The 19,582-nt window shown below is 35.5% G+C and overlaps 1 protein-coding gene across 8 annotated transcripts in view; it reads right to left on the reverse strand.

Moving 5' to 3' along the window:
- Positions 1-1,990: 1,990 nt before the first annotated feature.
- Positions 1,991-19,582, reverse strand: part of SLC44A5 (solute carrier family 44 member 5) — a 352,457-nt gene continuing 334,865 nt past the window's right edge. For all 8 annotated transcript variants that reach the window (XM_034653706.1, XM_034653705.1, XM_034653707.1 and 5 more), the window contains 6 exons: positions 12,706-12,809; positions 11,601-11,674; positions 10,918-10,988; positions 10,710-10,798; positions 9,313-9,397; positions 1,991-6,363 (listed from right to left, as the gene is read on the reverse strand). In XM_034653706.1, coding sequence (XP_034509597.1) covers positions 6,251-6,363; positions 9,313-9,397; positions 10,710-10,798; positions 10,918-10,988; positions 11,601-11,674; positions 12,706-12,809 — 536 coding nt within the window. In that variant the 3' untranslated portion in view covers positions 1,991-6,250. The remainder of the gene's footprint in view (positions 6,364-9,312; positions 9,398-10,709; positions 10,799-10,917; positions 10,989-11,600; positions 11,675-12,705; positions 12,810-19,582) is intronic.

A 19,582-nucleotide genomic window follows, 5' to 3' on the forward strand; every position in this document is an offset into this window, starting at 1 on the left:
TTCCTCTTCCTTGTGCAGGTTCCCCATGCATGGTGTGCCTGGTGTGAAGATCTACTCCTCTCCCCCTCCACACCCAGGGCTTCCCTCCCTCCTGCACACAGTTCTGTGTGTCTGTATAGCTCCCAACTGCATCTCTACCCTCCCTACCCTCTTTGATGTGGCCTCTTCTCTACATTTAGTTGTAGAGAGTCTGTTCTGCCAGTCTTTGGGTTCTTTTCTGGGTTGTTTACACTGTAGGTGTTATCTGGTTATATCCCCTGGAGGAGGTGAGCTTAGGATCTTTGTACTCTCTCACCTTCCCCAGAACTCTTGATTTGATTGCTTTCAAGTGTGTCACATAACAGTCCCCATTCTTCCCAGCACAGAAAACGTTAGAGAAGATATTTCCAAATACTGTGCTGTTTAGCTACCTTTTATTCTTAGAAAGTTGTGGAGAAGTTGGTTAATTTGACCTGATAAATTTAAGAGGGTCCATGACCTTGACATTATCCTGATGTCCAAGACTTGTATAATGTGGTATTCAATTTTCATGAGTGAGTCAATCACGTTTGTTTTAATGGGGGATAACTTTGTTTTCTGGGAGATGACAGACTCACTAAGGGCCAGAAGTAACTCAGGTCCTGAGAGACGTCTTCAATATCCATGTTAGTTCTAGTAGAAAAAACATGATATATGGAAAGTTACTTTGGAAAAGTAAATTATTCCTGCTATATTGGTAAGCTATTTCATCTGTGATTTGTTGAATTGTAGTCTTAAAATCGTAGAGCTATATTTTAAAAACATTTAATGATAATATTTGCAAGAAACTGGAAAAAATGTCAAGACACTGTTTCATATACCATGGTCTGCAGTAATAATTTTAGTTCAATTTTGTCCCATCTTATGCCAACAAAGACTAATTTATAAAGCATGTTCCCCAGTCCAGAACCAGATAATACTGGAGATAATTATTGTGCCTGGTTAGAGTTTAAGAGCAATTTCCTGAGGCACCACTTGTAAAAGTGAAAGAACATACATTGGAATGAGTGCTGTTCAGCTGTACAGTAAAAGAAAAATATGGAATTGTTACACAGAGCCTGTTTTCCAATATTAGTTCCAATAATAACCGCATTATGCCTGGTGATTCCCCAGAACCTTTAACAGTGTAATTTTAGTGTATGGATTCTCAAACTTTTTAAACTTTGTAGGCAACACAGAAAAATCTAATCATAGTCCAATTTCAAACACTTTAGAACTAGGATTAGTGCTTTATCATCTAAAAGTAGGAGTTACTAAAATCTAAAGCAGAATTTAGATTTCTTCTGGAAACCAAACTATATTTTTATTTTAATATGAATCAATTGTATTAGCATCCAATTAGATTTGGAACATTTTAAAAGAACACTGAAAACTGCAAGAATATTGTTTTATGTTTTCATTGAAAGAAATCCATTAAATTTTAAAGAAAAATTAATTTAGAAGATTTAACATAATTCAATTAAAAAACAGATTCTTACACATTTGTTAAGGAAGAGCTTGATGTAAGAAAACTTTTAGCTTAAGATAAGCCAGTGATAGTGTTCACATTTTTCAAAGGTTCCCTAAATTCATGCCTGACTTTAAAATGATGAGATTTGCTTCTTCCAATGTTGGTAAAACCAAATGAGGACTGAGCAGACCTTTGGTAAATTAAAACAAAAACCAACTAATTTAGGCCACTGTTTGGGTTTTAAAAATCCGTCTCTTATCCATTTAGTTTTGACTTATTTACTTTATATAAATGATCAGTTTCAGTTATTTTGCAATGTGCAGCTAGAAAAAAATGGAAATTTTTTAAGAGATATATCTAGATATTAAAAAAAATAAACAAACACCTTAGTTGATACAGAGAAGATTCTGTCAGCCTATGGTAGGTTTTAAAAACTAAAGCTTTTCTCCTTTCTAGCTTAAAGAAATAAAAAGACAGGTTTTTTTTTTAATCTAAATCTTTATTAGAAGAAAAAAACCAGATTTAAAATGATGAGTAACAACAAATTCATTAAATATTAAACATTTTAGTTATCAAAGATATTTAGACAATATGTTCCTAATATTTCTGCACAGCAGAAGCAGATTGATTATAGAGCTCAGACTGTCATGTGCTCATGTGAGTTTGTTTTTGGCATAAAAGAATATCTAAAGTCACATTTAAACCAATGTGATCATAGATAAGCTGATAGTAACTTACTGTTGATTCTCAAAGCTTTCACAAATTATCCTATCTGACTGACATTCCCTAGGGGTGAATATTCTCACACTGAATAACAAACTTAATTCATTTTCTTTAAAGTTAGTAGTACTAGCAAAATTACTTAAAATTGAATTAGAAATTATGTTCCTCTTTATATTAGCACAATAGAAGTTAACATTATAAACTGATTTCATATCAAAAGTTAAAAAATGAAATAACATACATACAACACTTCTCGATGATCATAATCATTTAAAACAGAAAGATTCAGTACATGACACCTGTGAGCACCCTTTCCAGGGGTAAAGTTTCCCTTTGTAATTTCTCAGTGTCCCTTTCCAAACTGTAAAACACTGAGAAATGTAGTCTTATACCTATTTTCAAAGATCTACTATAGAAAAGATTAGATTTTTAAACTTCTTACATTTAGTAAAAAAAATTAACAAGCATCCTTTCACTTTTTTTTTCTTGCGTGTAGTACACATTCATGAATGTCCACTAGGCGCAAGGGAAATTGTTTATGCTGCAAAATGTACTCTCTACAGTGAGGATATCAAACATACTGAAATGACAAGTGGTTTCCAACCAGTGAGCTAAGAGGAAAACAAATTCTTGAAGACTTGTTTCAATCACTTAACATTGCAGGTTTTTTTGTTTTTTTTTGTCTTTTAAACAAGGTTTGTAAACTTGCCCACAAAAGCTGGGTAGTATTAAACAGCCAGTAAGGCACTTTGTCAGAGAGGACTAAGTAGTAAAGGCTGGATGATTGGCAATTTGTTTAACAGGAAACATTCTATACTTAAAGAGAACAAAATCTGGAGCAGGCAGTCCTTTTACCAATTTACTGTCAAACAGGAGTGGGGAAAACTTTAAAATTTTCTATTTCACTTTGTTGACCAATTTTCCCTGCAGAAGTCTTTTAGTTGTAATTTAAAAAATATATTAGCTATCGATTTAAATAACGTTTCATTTTTCAATGTAATATTTAAAAGAATATGACCATATTCACTAGTGTTTTCAAAACATCCTAGCCACTATATTTGAAAATGAATTCCAAAACAAAAGATCCTTAGTATAAAAATGTACCATGTTATTAACAATTCCCTTGCGACTTCTGATGGCTTCACATATTACAGTATAAGCTTTGGTATTAAACATGCAAATAAAAGCCAACAAGGTGGTGAATACAGTGTTCCGATCACAAATCACTTAAGAAACGTGTGTTGTGCAGACACAGCAGATGAAGATTAGGTAACACACAGCGGCAGGATGACCACAGTTTGCACTTCTAATGCTTCTTAGTTTGCATACTTGGCTCGTTCAGAATCTTCAGCAGAGACTGACTCATGTAATAGGGCCTTTCAGCAGAACCATCGTTTCTTTCTACATCTTCCACTAGGAGGAAGAACGGCACAGAGTAAATATCAAAGCAAAACTGTAAGAGAAGTAACGTCGCCATCTGCTGCACACTTGCTTTACAGCAGTTCAAAACTTTTTTTTTTTTTCTTTTTTAAATAGCATAGTTTGGCATTATTGTAAACATACCCATGAGAAAACAAGCAGCCCTTGTCAATACGTTAGTAGAGTATTATCTCATTCTGTGTACCAGGTCATATTCTGCCAGTAGTGCATGCCTCTCAGGTGCATAATGGAGGAAATAACTTTCACCTTCTTTTGGATAGCAAACTTACTAAAAACAAAACAAAACACAAACCTCATCGGGAGTTTCCAAATTCACCTTTAAATTCCTGAAAAGTAGTATATACTCAATTCACTTTCTAAATTATTGTATTTGTTCAAAATTGCTTTTGTTTTGCCATCAATTTAGTTAGCATAGTTTTAAAAAATAAGATTTATAAAATTTCAATGTATTTCGAAGACTTAAACTTCAAGTTTTGAGAAAGACTGTTTTGTAGTTACTTTAATTGCTTTGTAAGATAATAGCGTCTAATTTTTTCCCTCAAAAACAATGCTCATTTTTACTCTCTAGTGGGGAAAACTTTTTCTGACTAGAATTAAGTCCATAATATAGTTAAACTGTCTATACTTAGAGATTCTTCCTTTAAGTACTAAGGAAGTTATTTAAAAATACTGAACCAAATAGCATTTCTTTTCCTATGATTTTGTACCTGTGGGTTAGAGCCTTAAAATATAGCCAGCTATAGAATATGCCTCCATATAGTTCAGTGAACACCTTTACTCTAGTGAATTTTTTGGTCTGATCACCAGTATGTTAAACACGTAATACATGGGCCGCATCTAGTCTAAGAATCTAAAATACAGAAGAAGTTATGATTATTAGGAGTCTCCAAATTAATCTTTGTCTTAATTTTCTAACTCCTGGAACAGCCAAGAATATAAGAATATAGGCAACCAGTTTCTTGCATGTTGATTTATATTTTATTCAAGTGATTATCCAACTTTTATGTATCAGAATCAACTAGAGAACTTTATAATAATTCACAAGCTGCCCCACACCCAAATACAACATATCAGAATCTCTTAGGGAAGGGGCACAGGTGTCTATTAGAAGTTCTCAGAGTGATTCTGATGCCTACAAAAAAAAGATTAGAACTGTGTTGTTTCATCAATATGTATCATCACCCAACTACTCCTGAAGGGGATGTATTCCCTATCATTTTTTAACACTTAAGAGAGAGGTAACTGGGACACCTGGGGGCTCAGATGGTTAAGCCTTTCACTCTTGATTTTGGCTCAGGTCATGATCTCGGGGTTGTGAGATCCAGCCCTGGATTGGGCTTTGCGTTGGGTGTGGAACCTGTTTAAGATTCTTTTCCTCTCCCCCTTTCCTGCTGCTTGCGTGTGCAAACGCACACTTGCTCTCTCTCTCCCCCTCTCGCTTCCAAAAAAAAAAAAAAAAGAAAGAAAAGAAAAAAAGAAAAAAAAAGAGAGGTAAAAATTTACTAGCGCTTGGTTTTGACCTCTGTATTGTTGGATAATAATAACCATCCAGAAAGATACATGATCACTCTTCTCTGAATTATACTTCAAGGAGAATGAGAGTGAAGAAGGCCCTTTGCCACGAGGTGAAGCCAAGTGATGGTTTTGACTATAACAATCTCAAGAAAATAAGCCAAGAACAAGACGGTGGCCATTATAAAAACCACTATTTTGTAGAATGAAGTCAAACAAGCTCTTTAATCTAGAAAAACAGGTATGCTTGTGAAAGACAGAATCACTCTTCTGAAATAACATCCATTCCAATTTTCTGCATGGTGGGAATAGGAAAATAGGAATTTGTCTCCATCTGAGTTAGAGACAAAAGGCATGAGTTATGTAGCCATTTCAGTTTTGTTCAGAATATTTTCACAGTGGGTAGAGGTTCGTATTATTGGAAATCATATCCCAAAACTGATTCAACTTTACTATAAATATAATTTCACACACAAAAAAGTGGGCTATGAGGTTCCCCAGTAATTTTTACCTAGCAGTGTTCTCCATGGAACTTGTATACCATTAACATCTCTGTTTGTTATGGTCTCGAATCACATACTGAAACAAAGGATACTTCCTAGGGAAACATTTATACAAGTTTAATCACAGTTGAGAAAGCTGTCCACTAGCTGGAGCAGCTGTGTAACCATAGCACCATATTTACAAATGTAGTACCATATGCTGGTTAACTATATCAATCTTTTTTATGGCTAATTGACTATACATTTATAGTGCTTTCAAAAATTGCCTGAATATCCTTTACAAATATACATTTATAAAAAGAAAGGCGATCAAAGTGCTGCAATAGGGAACAGCACTCTGAGTTATAAAAGTCTCATTTAAAACACTTTTGGCTACAGGCTTTAAAAATATGTTTGCCATTTACACCTTGCTTTTCAGCTGGGACCACAGTCTATAAAGTATCCTAGTTTACAGAGGCTACTGGTACCTCAGGTGGTACCAGGTTCTGGCTTTTTAGGAATAAGCACAGAAATTTCACATTACTCAAAAGCATCATTTTCAAGTTACAAATGATCTAATTTACAAAAGTTCTATTTAAAAATGAATGTCACTGTTTGAGCTTTTCTACTCTTTCTGCTTCTGGGGAACTAGTTGCATCCTGTTCAGAGTTCCGTGCAGGGCAGGGGCTATGAAGTAGGGTTTTTCTGTGGATCCATCATTTCTTTCCAGATCTTCACCTGTATATGCAGCAGCCGAAGCAGGCAAAAGCAGCAAGCGGCAGCAGAATTAAATGTATTTTTATAAATTGGAGAGTCAAACAGGGAAAAATCAGAGAAATTAGTGTTAGAAAGTCAAATATAAGACAATTAGTACCGTTAAGTTGCTGATGCTGGACAAAGAAACTTCAAACTCTGCCAGGAGGCACCGAAAGTTCCTAAATCCCACCAATGCCCAAAGAGGTTTATTTTGATAGTTTAAAGGTTAATAAGGTCTGTCATGTCCTTTCATAACTATGATCTCTAAATCTGTGACTCTTCATTTCAGAAAGGTAAAACGCCACATCTTCTGAGATGAAGCCGAATAAAAAGTCTGTGATAAATGTAGAGCAATAATTTAATTTCAGAGTTCAAAGTCCACACCCATAACATTACAGATGAGAAAACGGAGACCCAGGTATGTGAAATGATTCTCCTGAAGTCAAAAGCTCTGGGGCAATCAGAATGAGGTGAGGACACAGCCTCTTGACATGTCATTCGGCTCTTGTCCTATTTAACTATAAGGCATCCAGTCTTAATCTCCTCAGATTGCATTAGAAAACTAGTGGCAGTGTTTTCTGACTTCATGTAATACATGAAGTTACCTTCCTGCTTTGCCTCAGCTAATAAGAAAATGATGGAGTGTTCACTGTGCACACACCTCTTGGGTGATACGGGGAAAGCACCAGAACGATGCTGAGGAGCAAGAAGCTGGCACAGAATTATGCTTCCTAAAGATAGAATTCACAGCAGATAATATCTATCAATAAGTATACAAGTACAACTGAACTCTGTGTTTTCACTAGTGTATTAAAAAAGATTTTGTTATTCATAGCCTTTATTATGACAAAGGTAAGAAATATTATATAAAAACATAGGACAATCATAGATTTATGGAATACATCTAAATTATTTTTCATACTTTTTTGGGAAGGGCTGGATTATTGATTTAGATTTTTACATTAGACCTCACAGTGACCTTCCTCAGACAAAAAGCTAAGGAGGGAATATGATGGACACTGAACATTTTTGTTCTTTCTTCCTTAACCATATTTCTATATCATATATAGTATATCTATATTGTTATTACCCTTGAAGCATTATTAGGAAGCCTGCTATGGATCACATTAATAATCATCTGCAACACTGCTTTTTTCTCATACTGGGACCAGAATTCTCATTGCCTTGTAATATTAAAAAGATGCCATGTTTCTATAAATGCAATGTTTGCAAATGGTTTGCATTTTTAAAAACATCAGTTGTCTGGCAGCCAAGAGAATAGGTATAAAAAGATATACATATGTATGTAGAAAGGTATAGTTCCACACAATCAGAATTTGGCTTACAGCACCATTTAAGAAGAATGTTTTCCGAAGTAAGATGTTGCACATAGTAAAAGTTGGGGAGGGAGGAGAAATATAATTTGGTATCCCTTGTTCTTTATTCTCAAAGACAAGAGTCTCCAGAAGGAAACTACTCATGTTCTACACACGATGTATTGAATAAAGCTGAAATTACACCTGGTTTTCAAGAAGTTGGCAATTATTAATATAAGAGGGTGGAAAACATTTCTTACTGCTCAAATTTAAAATCCACTGTCAAATTAAAAATCCATAAGATTTTTCTTAAGCTTCTGACGACTGGAAGCTAGTAGCTTCCATGCATTTCCTGAGATACATTTTGAGAAACATTTTCAGTTATAAGAATGGGGAATATCCTAAAGGGGTCTCCCACTATTGCTATGATTAGCGTCTGAGATGAAAAAAGAGATCTTTGAATATTTGAGACCTCTGTTTCAGGCACTATCATATTTCTATGCACCTTCCTCCATCTCCAACATGAGCCGAAGTTTGTTCATGTGGCATTTTGTGGATGGGTTTTCCTAATAAACCACTGACGGTGGCATTAGAAGGTAATTAAACATTTCTGTTCCATTTATAGCCAGAGAGGGAGCTAACTAGTACGCACAGTTCTCCTGATTTCTGAATTATCCAGTTATTGAAAATAATTTTTAAATGTTAAGAAAAAAAAAAGTCAAACCACTTTCTAGTTTTTTTCCTTGAGTATGTCTCCTGACCCCAGTGTAAAGTTGGTGCTGTGAGTTATGCCAAAAAATAAACTGTTAATTTTATACAAGTGGATCACTCAGTAATGCCCTGTCATAGAATGTTTTCTCTGCTTCTCTTAAGAGCAATGTACCAGAGAAATAATCTCTTGGAGGGTACAGCTGGAAGGCTAACAATTTGTTCTTTCATCTGCTGAGCCTACTTTCTCTAGACTGAAGGTAAGGGCCAGGTCAAGCTCCTAGGGCACTAGCTTCTCCAAGGCTTTTCAGATGAGCTACTAATAGAAAACCTATCCATTAGGAGTTACACATGCCACATAGAGGCACAGCAAATAAGTCAGTGATGAAAGCTCTTAAGAAGTATTTTACCTCTACGCCTCACAATTGATCGAGGTGTTTCCTAGACATTCTCCTCAATGAATCTAGTGTGAATTGGCCCTATGTGTCTGAAACCATTGCCAGCTTGGCTTTATCAGAATTATAAAGGCTCTCCTCAAAGAGTTCCTGAAGTCCAGTCTGAAAGCCCAGTTACGTCCTCAGTTCTGTTAATGATTAGATTCTGCTGTGCTTTATTATTAAAATTTGAAAATACTAAGAAATGAAAAAATAGTTCCATGCTAACACCATGCCATGGAGCCTGACGGTCATTTCAGTAGCTGACTCTCCTGCGCTTTGCAAACTCCATTCTCTCAGCTGTTAAGGTTTAAAGAGCATCTACTAAACATGAGTCTCTTTCCTAATAAACACTATTTGGCAGTTGCAGCCAGGCCATAGCAAATCCACAAGCCAGCTAAGGACATGGGTCTTAACCTTCTTATCTTTCAGTTACTCTCCAAAGGGGGAAAACACATATACTGAAAACTTACAGAAGCAGATGAAAATTGTATCAATGCACATTGCATAGACGCTGAAGAACCCATGTGCAACTAGGTAAGATCCAATAATGACTGTCTGTAAATGAGTAAAGAACAAAAGAAGATGTCATTAACTTGTCCAGAAGAACAATAATGCAGCTTTAAATGAAAGTCATGATGAGAAATGTTGAAGTACCCTATGTTAGAAAAGATTTCAATATAGAGACCAAAAAAATCCAATGATAACACTTTTGGGTGCTTTGTACTGGGATTTAAATGTATTATATTACCTGCTAATTTTCTTACCACTATCCCCAATGCATACCAAAAATATCCCAGATTTAGGATCCTATACACTGAGGCAGGAAAGCACGGGAGTTAAGAGCACACACTGCCTAGGCTTGAATCACATGTTAGGCACTCACTCAACACGTTACTTAACCTCACTGTGCCTCCTGCCTCCTATAAAAAATTACTGGTGGGCAAGGGGAGAATGTGAATAATAATTGTATTTATCACATATGGATTGAATGAGTTAATTAATTCCTATAGATACTGCAGGGCTCCTACCAGGTCCTCTCCAGCTGCTACATCTATCCTCCCCTTGTTGGGAATGTAGGCTGCTGGTGACTGAGCAGCTTCCCTCACTAGGAATCGCCCTTGTCGCAGGGAACCGCCTCCCCCAAGGGTGCACCCCCATCCAGGGGGCAACCCCTGGACAACGGCTGCCTGATGCAGCATAAAGAGGCCTAATTCTGCCTTCAGAACTTCCTGTCAATATGTCTGAGGCCTCCACTGTAACTGCAGCTTTTTCCTTTGCCCATGCCTGCCCTCCTTACTTCCTTGTTGCAAGGGTATCTCAGGAGAACAATTCCTAATAAACCTTCTGCATGCAATCCTGTCTCAGAGGTTGTTTCTAAGGAATCCAATCTAAAGCAGAATAAGGCTTGGCACAAAGTAGGACCAATGATGTTAGCTATTATTATTTTCTTATTCCTTTTATTTTGCCATCTCTGATAAGTCAGTCAATATTACCCAGTTGCTATGAATGAATTGTGTCCTTTCAAAATGCATATGTTGAAACCTAATCCCCAATGTGATGAATCTGGAGGTGAGGTTCAGGGGAGGTAATTAGGTCATGAGGGTGGAGCCCTCATGAATGGGATTAGTGCCCTTAAAGGAGGAGACAGGAGAGATGATGAGCTCTCTCTCCACCAAGTTAGGATACAGTGAGAAGGGTTTCCTTTGCAAACCAGGAAGAGAGCTCTCACCAGGAACTGAATCTGTGGGCACCTTGCTCTTGGACTTCTCAGCCTCCAGAACTGTGAGGAATAAATTCTTATTTAAGCCACCCAATCTACGATATTTTTGTTATAGAAGCCTGAACTGACCAAGACATCAACTCTTACCAGCAAAGGTATCCAGTAGTAATTTAAAGATGTTGGTCCTTCTATCATTGTTGGCAATCTGTGTGTGAAGAGTAAGAAGGCCAGCACACCTACGTTGGAAAGACAGAAAATGTGTATTATGTATTTACAAAGGAATATAGTTTTTTTTGTAGCAAAGAAGTTTTTTCAAGTACCTTCTAAACTTATTATGTTTATTATTATTACTTACCTATACATCCAGCAACTAGAATTTTCCCCAGGATTAGTACAAAGTCTGTAACTTTATCCATAACTGCAACTCTGAGAATCAGAAAAAAGTAAGTATAATTTTGTGTTTAAATTACATTTGTCACTTGAAATTAATGAAAGTAAATAATTCATGAGCTCATTATGATGTGTCTTCGCTGGAAATTTTATTTGGCCTTTGTTAAATGCAAGAAATGAAGGTAGACCCCAGGAATGAAGTTCTGATTTATTTTTGATGAAGTGAACAGAAGATGGCATTGTGGGGCTATCAGGCTCTATTAGTTATGTCAGCCTCTGTTTCAAAGTTTAAGACACCCTGAATTTTGAGGAGGTTTCATTTCTTCCCTGCTTTTGCTCACTCAGACTCTGTCAAGTTGTGGAGGGGGGAAATGGTAAGAGACATGCTGTTTGTGTGGAGAATATCTTGAGCAGAAGGGATAATTAAAATCAATAAAATGCCAGTCAGTGTGAAGATGCAGATAGATGATGGAAGCAACATTCTAAGATATAAAGAGAAATGGTGTGAGAGAGAAGATTTAAATCTATCCAATTGAAAGATAATATTCATGTCTGATAAGACTACCATCAATTTAAATCACAACATGTGAAGTATGTGGTGCTCAAGTTCACCAAACTGTCTTTTGCAAATTCAACCTGATTACTTACTTTAAAATATTTCTCATCAGCAGATTGAAAGCATCTCTTGCTGACCTGCAGAAGTTTTTGCCATATATTGCAATCTGAGGGAAAGAGTTGTTAATATTCTGGAGTCAGTAACATACCCTAACAAGACCAATAGATAATTCAATGACAGGAAAATGAATTAATTCTCTTGTCACCCAAACAGCTATTGTCATTCCTCTTTCCAGCATTTGGGTATGTGGGAGACCCGGGAACTGTATATTCTCAACTCTGCACAGCTGTCAGGGGTGTTGACAATAAGGTGTGCTTCAGATGCTATATGCCTGTAAACTCCATGGGAATTCACACAGAGGGAGATCTTTTTCTCAAATCCCAGAATATGGCTTCTGTCTTTGAAGTGTTTTGGTTAGGGTCTGTTGTGAATGGGATAAATGTTGCAGCATTCACATTAAAAATCATTCTCAGGACACCAACACCTTTCGATACATTGATTCACTGATTAAAAGGCTCAAAATGGTATTCTCATTGGAGGTAAATTAATGACTATTTAAATCTTCATGACTATTTGAACCACCCCTGCAGACTCCGTGTCATGGTGAAAACAAGCAAGTATCGTAAAGTTGTAGTTACTAAATTTTAGAAGAATTATGTTTTTAGAACACCTATTTTAAAAAAATCTCCATATTCCCCATAGGAAATAAGTAACACATTCAGTTAGGCCTTGTCAATTCCCACACATTCCCACACATTTCAACATAAGATTTATATAAAGAAATAGACCATTCCCTAGAAATATGTAAATCCCAGAAAGATATTTTTCTCACAGAGTGAAATATAGACTATATCAAAGACATACAAAATATTTTCAATCTAGCATATTTAAAAATTTCTAAGGTAAATAATATTTTCCCTCTTTAAAAAGATATTAACAGTAATAATGAAGTACAGTTAAGATACTATCTCAACCAGGAAAGCATAGCCCTGAATCATGCATGGGATTCACAAATCCTTATATCAACATGGTGATAAATTCAACTGCATGATGTAAAAATTGTTAGAGATGGAAATGGACACATGGGGTTTGGGTTTGCAAAGAAGAAATTTAGTAAATAAAAAATAATCTACTTACCATAACATAGGCATTTCTGTTAAAAAACTTTACCATTTTTTCCATACACCAGAAACAGCATTTCAGGCAGCACTGTAGAAATTTAGAAATGTTGTTCTGGGCCTCTATGAAAATGAAATATTCAAATCTATTAATGATTTGTAACTAAACTCTATGATCAAAAAATAGATCTTTTAATTTTTTTTTAATTTTGATAAAATATACAGTTACCATTTTAACCATTTTAAGTGTACAATTCAATTATGTACAATACTGTACAATTCAATTCAATCCACTGTACAATTGCATTCACAGTGTTGTGCAACCATCATCACTATCCATTTCTAGAACTTTTCATCATCTCAAATAGAAACTCAAATAGAAACTCAAACAGAAACTGAACAGAGTTTCTATTGGCCAGAATAACTTCTCGTTCTCCTCTTCCCCAAGCCCATGGTAACTTTTATTGTAGTTTGTATGAATATGCCTCTTCTGGACACCTCCTTTAAGTGGAATGATACAATATTAATCCTTTTGTGTCTTGTGTATTTCACTTAACAAAGTTTTCAAGTTTCATCATTTCATTCCTTTTTAGAACTGAACATTCCATCATGCATATATAAATATATATACATATCACATTTCGATGATCCTTTTATCTGTTCATGGAAATTGGGGTTGATTCTACCTTTTAGCTACTATGAATAATGAATAATGCTAATGTGAATACTTGCAAGCAAGTATCTGAGTCCCTGTTTTCAATTCTTTTGAGTATATATCTATAGAAGTGAAATTGCTGGATCATATGGCAATCCTATTTTTAATTTTCTGAAGAATCACCATAATGTTCTCCATAATGGCTATACCACTTTACATTCCCACCAAGAATACACAGAGGTTCCCAGTTTATCCTCATCCTACAGATACTTGTTATTTTTCATTTTTTAAAGTAGTAGCCATTATAATGGATGTAAAATGGTAACCTTATTACGATTTTGATTTGAATTTCCTTAATGAATACTACTGAGTATCTTTCCATGTGCTTATTCACCATTTGTGTATCTTCTTTGGAGCAATGTATATGCCAGTCCTTTGTAGAAAGTACCAAGGTGGTGACATAGGAGGCCCCTGAACTTCCCCCTTTCCACAGATGCACCTAAAGTACAGCTACAAATGGAACAATTTCCTCTGTGAAAAAACCAGAAACTAGCTGAGTGACTCCTACCACATCAGGCAACTAAAAAAATAACCACAGTGAAATGGGTAGGAAAGGATGAGACAAACGTATTGTAAACCCCATTTCTGGCACAGAACCGTACTATAAGGAAGATACCCCCAACTCTCAGCCTCTTTCTGAGAAGTAAGGCATTTGTACAGTACATATAGGATTCCAGCTTTTAAGGCTCCCACCCAAGGGACAGGACCCCAAAATCCATAGCTCTGAAAGCCGGTGGAGTTTATAACCACAAGTCCTACGGCACTACAGAAAACAAAGCTAGTTCTTTACATGCTAGCACTCACTGTGGCTGTCCTCCCCAGGGCTTAGCACGGAGAAAACAGGGGAAAAAATGTCCATTTTCCAGTCTTTTCCTGGAAGGGTCTGGACTACATAACAACCCACTGCCCAAGGGTCTGGCTTATAATTTGCACACATCTAGGTGCTAGCTGCAATCCTTCATGGAATTGTCCAGGGGAGCTAGTGGGCACTTCTGCTACTTTCTCCCTCTAGCTAACTCCAATTATATAATAAGGCCACCAACATCTCTTTGGAAGATTTTAAACATACCTACTGCCCTAGTTTTTGCAGCTGTTGCCCAAGGGATGTTCCATACCTTCCCTGGCTCTGACAGCTAATGGGCTGTATTGAAAAGTCCCACAGGACTATAATGAACAAATAAGCAGTTTTTAAATGGTTCAGGGGCACCCTCCTACAATCCCAGTATAGATATACACCCTGGCTCAGTTCAGAAGGAATAGGCAAGAATACCCACTTTCCAGTTTCTCTGTGAAGAGGCTTAACTACATATTTTCCCACCTGCTGGCTGAGGGTCTGGCTTCTAATCAGCTTGCATATAGGTTCTGGCTGTGATCCTTCTCTTTGGAACACTGGTAGGTCTTGACACATTGTGGACCATTAAGAATAACTGGTGGCTAGGACAATCACAAATACTTGAGAGACCAGAAGCTTTAGCTGGGCTGATTGATGAAATCTATCTCCTGTATGAGACCAGTCTGTCAACACCAGGAGAAGTGATTGTTTTATCTAGTACAACAGATATACCATAGAGAGTCAAGAAAAAATGGAGAAAGAGGGTAATATGTTCCAAACAAAAAACAAGATAAATCTCCAGAAACTGAAGTAAGTGGTCTACCTGATAGAGTTTGAAATAATGGCCGTAAAGATATTCATCAAGGTCAGGGGAACAATGCATGAACATTGAGAATTTTAACAAAGGGACAGAAAATATAAAAAAAGCATTAAACAGAATTCATAGAACCAAAGAATATGGTAACAGACTTAAAGAATTCAATAGAGTGTATTAATAGCAGACCAGATCAAGCAGAGGAAGGGATCAACAAACTCAAAGACAGAGCAGTGGAATTCATCCAATTAGAGAAGCAAAAGGGAAAAAGAATGGAAAGAGTGATGGATTTACTGGACACCATCAAGCAGACCAAAATGTAGGTCCCAGAAGGAGAAGAGAGAAAGAGAGAAAGGGACAGAAAGCTTAGTTGAAGAAATAAATAATGGCTAAAGACTTTCCTAATCTGGAGAAACAAATGGACATTCAGATCCAGAAAGTCTAAAGAATCCCAAAAAAGATGAATCTAAAGAGAACCACGCTGAAACACATGCAATTAAATTTTCAAAAGTTGAAAAGCAATTAAAGGTAGCAGGAGAAAAGTGACTTTTAACTTTTTCAGGGTAAAAAAAAGTCACAGAAAAGTGACTTTTTCAGCAGAAATTTTGTAGGCCAGAATAGAGTGGAATGATATATTCAAAGTGATGAAGAAAAAAATTGCCAAGCAAGAAACTCTATGGGGCAAAGTTGTCCTTAAAAATTGAAGGATAAAGTTTTCCAGACAAATAAAAGCTGAAGAATTCATCCTCACTAGACAGACTTACAAGAAATGTTAAAGGGAGTTTTTTAAGCTGAAACAAAAGGATGCTAATTGGTAACATGAAAATACATGGAAGTATAAAATTAACTGGTAAAAGGTAAATATATAGTTAAATTCAGAATACTCTAAAACTAATGATAGCAAGTAAATCACAATTCTAGTATAAAGATTAAAATATAAAGTGTTAAAGATAACTATAATGACAATAAGTTGTTAATGGATACACAATGTAAAAAGATATAAATTGTGTCATCAAAAATGTAGCATAAATGTGGGGAAGGTATAAAAATGTAGAGCTTTTGTACACATTTGAAATTAAGCTTAAAATAGATTGATATAACTGTAAGATATTTTATGTAAGATATAAAACAGCCAGAAAACAATTAACAAAATGGCAATACTAAGTCCATAAGTGTAGTATAAATGAACTAAATTCTCCAATCAAAAGACACAGAGTGGCTGAGTGTATTAGAAAAGAAGAAGAAGAAGAAGAACAACAACAACAACAACAAGAACAACAACAACCACCACCACCCCTCAACTATAAGCTACCTACAAGTCTCACTTTACCTGTAAAAACACATATAGAATGAAAGTGAAGGATTGGGAAAAGATTTTTCATGCAAATGGAAACCAAAGTGGGAATAGTTATACTTATATCAGACAAGATAGACTTTAAGCCAAAAACTTTAACACTAAGGTCATTATACTGTGATAAAGTGGTCTACTCATCAAAAGAATATAAAATTTGTAAATATTTATGTACCCAACATTGGAACACCTAAATATACAAAGCAAATATAAACAGATATGAAGGGAGAAATATACAGCAATATGATAATAGTAGAGGATTTCAATACCCCACTTTCAACAATAGATCATCCAGATAGAAGATCAAAACGAAGTACTGGACTTAAACTATACATTGACCAGACAGACTGGACATTCACAGTACAGTCCTTCCAAACATAGCAGAATACACATTCTTCTCAAGTGCATATGGAACACTGTCCAGGATAGATCATATGCTAGATCACAAAACAGTTCTTAATAAATGTAAGAATACTGAAATCATATCAAGCATCTTTTACAACCACAATGGTATGAGACTACAGGAAGAAAATTGGAAAATTCACCAGTGTGTGGAAATTTTACAACATGCTACTGAACAACCAATGAGCCAAAGAGGAAATCAAAAAGGAAATCAAAGAGTGTCTTGAGACAAAACTCAACACAACATGCCAACATATGGAATGCAGCAAAGTAGTTCTAAGAAGGAAGTTCATATCAATGAAGATCTATATTAAGAAAAACAAAAGATATCAATCTGACTTTACACCTTAAGGAAGTAGAAAAAGAAGAACAAACTAAGCACAAAATAGTGGAAGGAAAGATATGGCAAAACTCAGAGTGGAAGTGAATGAAACAGAGATTAAGAAGACCATAGGAAACATCAGTGGGACTAACAGTTGTTTTTTTTGAAAAGATAAACAAAATTAATAAACCTTTCGCAAGACTAAGGAACAAAGAAATAAATATAGAAATGAAAGAGAAGATATTACAATCAATACCTCAGAAATACAAAGGATCATAAGAAAGTACTATGAACAACTGTACACAAATTAGATAACCTAGAAGAAATGGATAAATTCCTACAGACATACAACATACCAAGACTGAATTATGCTGAAAAAGAAAATCTGTAAAGATCAATTACTAGTAAGGATTTTGAATCAATAATCAAAAACTTCCCAACAAACAAAAGGCTACAACCAGATGGCTTTACTGGTAAATCCTATCAAACATTTAAAGAATTAATATCAATCCTTCTCAAACTCTTCTAAAAAACGGAAGAGGAGAAACATTTCCAAATTCATTTTATAAGGCCACCATCACCCTGATAACCAAAGCAAGAAAAGGACACTACACAAAGAGAAAATTATAGGCCAATATCCCTAATGAACATAAATGGCAAAAATCCTCAACAAATTATTAGCAAACTGAATTCAGCAGTACAGTAAAAGGATCATACACCAAGATCAAGTGGATTTATCCAAGAGATGCAAGGATGGTTCAATATATGCAAATTAATAAATAGGATGTACCACATTTACAAAATGAAGGATCAAAATCATGGTCTTCTTGGTAGATGCAGAAAATTCACTTGACAAAATTCAACCTTTCATGATAAAAATCTCTCAATAAATTGATTATAGAATGCCTTAACATAATAAAAGCCACATATGACAAGGCCACAACTAACATGACACTCAATGGTAAAAAGCTGAAAGCTTTTCCTCTAAAATCAGGAATAAGACAAGGATGTCAACTCCTGCCATTTTTATTCAACATACTACTAGAAGTCCTAGTCGGAGCAATTAGGCAAGAAAAACAAAATAAAAGGGATTAAAACTGGAAAAGAAGTAAAATTGTCCTTGCAGATCACATGATATTATTTATAGAAAACCCTACAGTGCACCAAAAACAAAACAAACAAAAAACTCCAACCTATTAGAACTAATAAATGAATTCAGTGAAGTTGCAGGAAAGAAAATCAATATACAAACTCAGCTGCATTTCTGTATATTAACTAACTAATGAAAAGAGAAATTAAGAAAACAATCCCATTTACAATTGGATCAAAAACAAGAAAATACCTAGAAACAAAATTAACTAAGGTGGGGAATTACTTGTGCATTGAAAACTGTAAGCCATTGATGAAATAAAGACAAGTAAATGAAAAATATCCTATGATCATGGTTTGGAAAAATTAGTATTGTTAAATGTCCATAATACCCAAAGCAATTTACAAAATCAATGCAATTCCTATCAAAATTCCAATGGCATTTTTCAGAAATAGAAAAAACAGCCCTAAAATTTGTTTGGAACCACAAAAGACTGTGAATAGCCAAAGCAATTGTGAAAAGAATAAAGCTGAAGGCATTACATTTCCTGATTTCAAACTATTACAAATCATGGTAATCAAAATACTATAGCATTGGGAAAGAAAAGACACACAGGTGAATGGAACAGAATAGAGAACCCAGAAATACACCCATGTATATATGGTCAATCAATTTTCAAAAAAGAAGTCAAGAATATACAATGGAGGGGCGCCTGGGTGGCAGAGCGGTTAAGCGTCTGCCTTCGGCTCAGGGCGTGATCCTGGCGTTATGGGATCGAGCCCCACATCAGGCTCTTCAGCTATGAGCCTGCTTCTTCCTCTCCCACTCCCCCTGCGTGTTCCCTCTCTCTCTGGCTGTCTCTATCTCTGTCGAATAAATAAATAAAATCTTTAAAAAAAAAAAAGAATATACAATGGAGAAAGGTTAGTCTCTTGAATTCAATGGTTCTGGGGAAACAATGCCCACATGCAAAAGAATAAAATTGGACTCTTACATCACACAAAACAATTCAAAATGGATTAAAGATTTGAATGGAGACCTGAAACCATAAAACTCCTAGAAGAAAACACAGGGGCAGGCTCTTTGACATTGGTCTTGGCAATGATTGTTTGGAACTGATGCCAAAAGCAAGGGCAATAAAAGCAAAAATAAACAAGTGAGACTGCATCAAATTAAAAAGCTTCTGCACAGCAAAGGAAACCATCAACAAAATGAAAAGGCAACCTATGGAATGGGAGAAGATATTTGCAAGCAATATATGTGATGATGAGTTAATATCCAAAATATACAAGGAACTCATAGAACTCAATAGGAACAACACCAATAACCCAATTAAAAAAATGGGTAAAGGACCTGAAAAGACATTTTTC

This window comes from Ailuropoda melanoleuca, chromosome 2 (genome assembly GCF_002007445.2).
Source record: "Ailuropoda melanoleuca isolate Jingjing chromosome 2, ASM200744v2, whole genome shotgun sequence".
Taxonomy (NCBI): domain Eukaryota; kingdom Metazoa; phylum Chordata; class Mammalia; order Carnivora; family Ursidae; genus Ailuropoda; species Ailuropoda melanoleuca.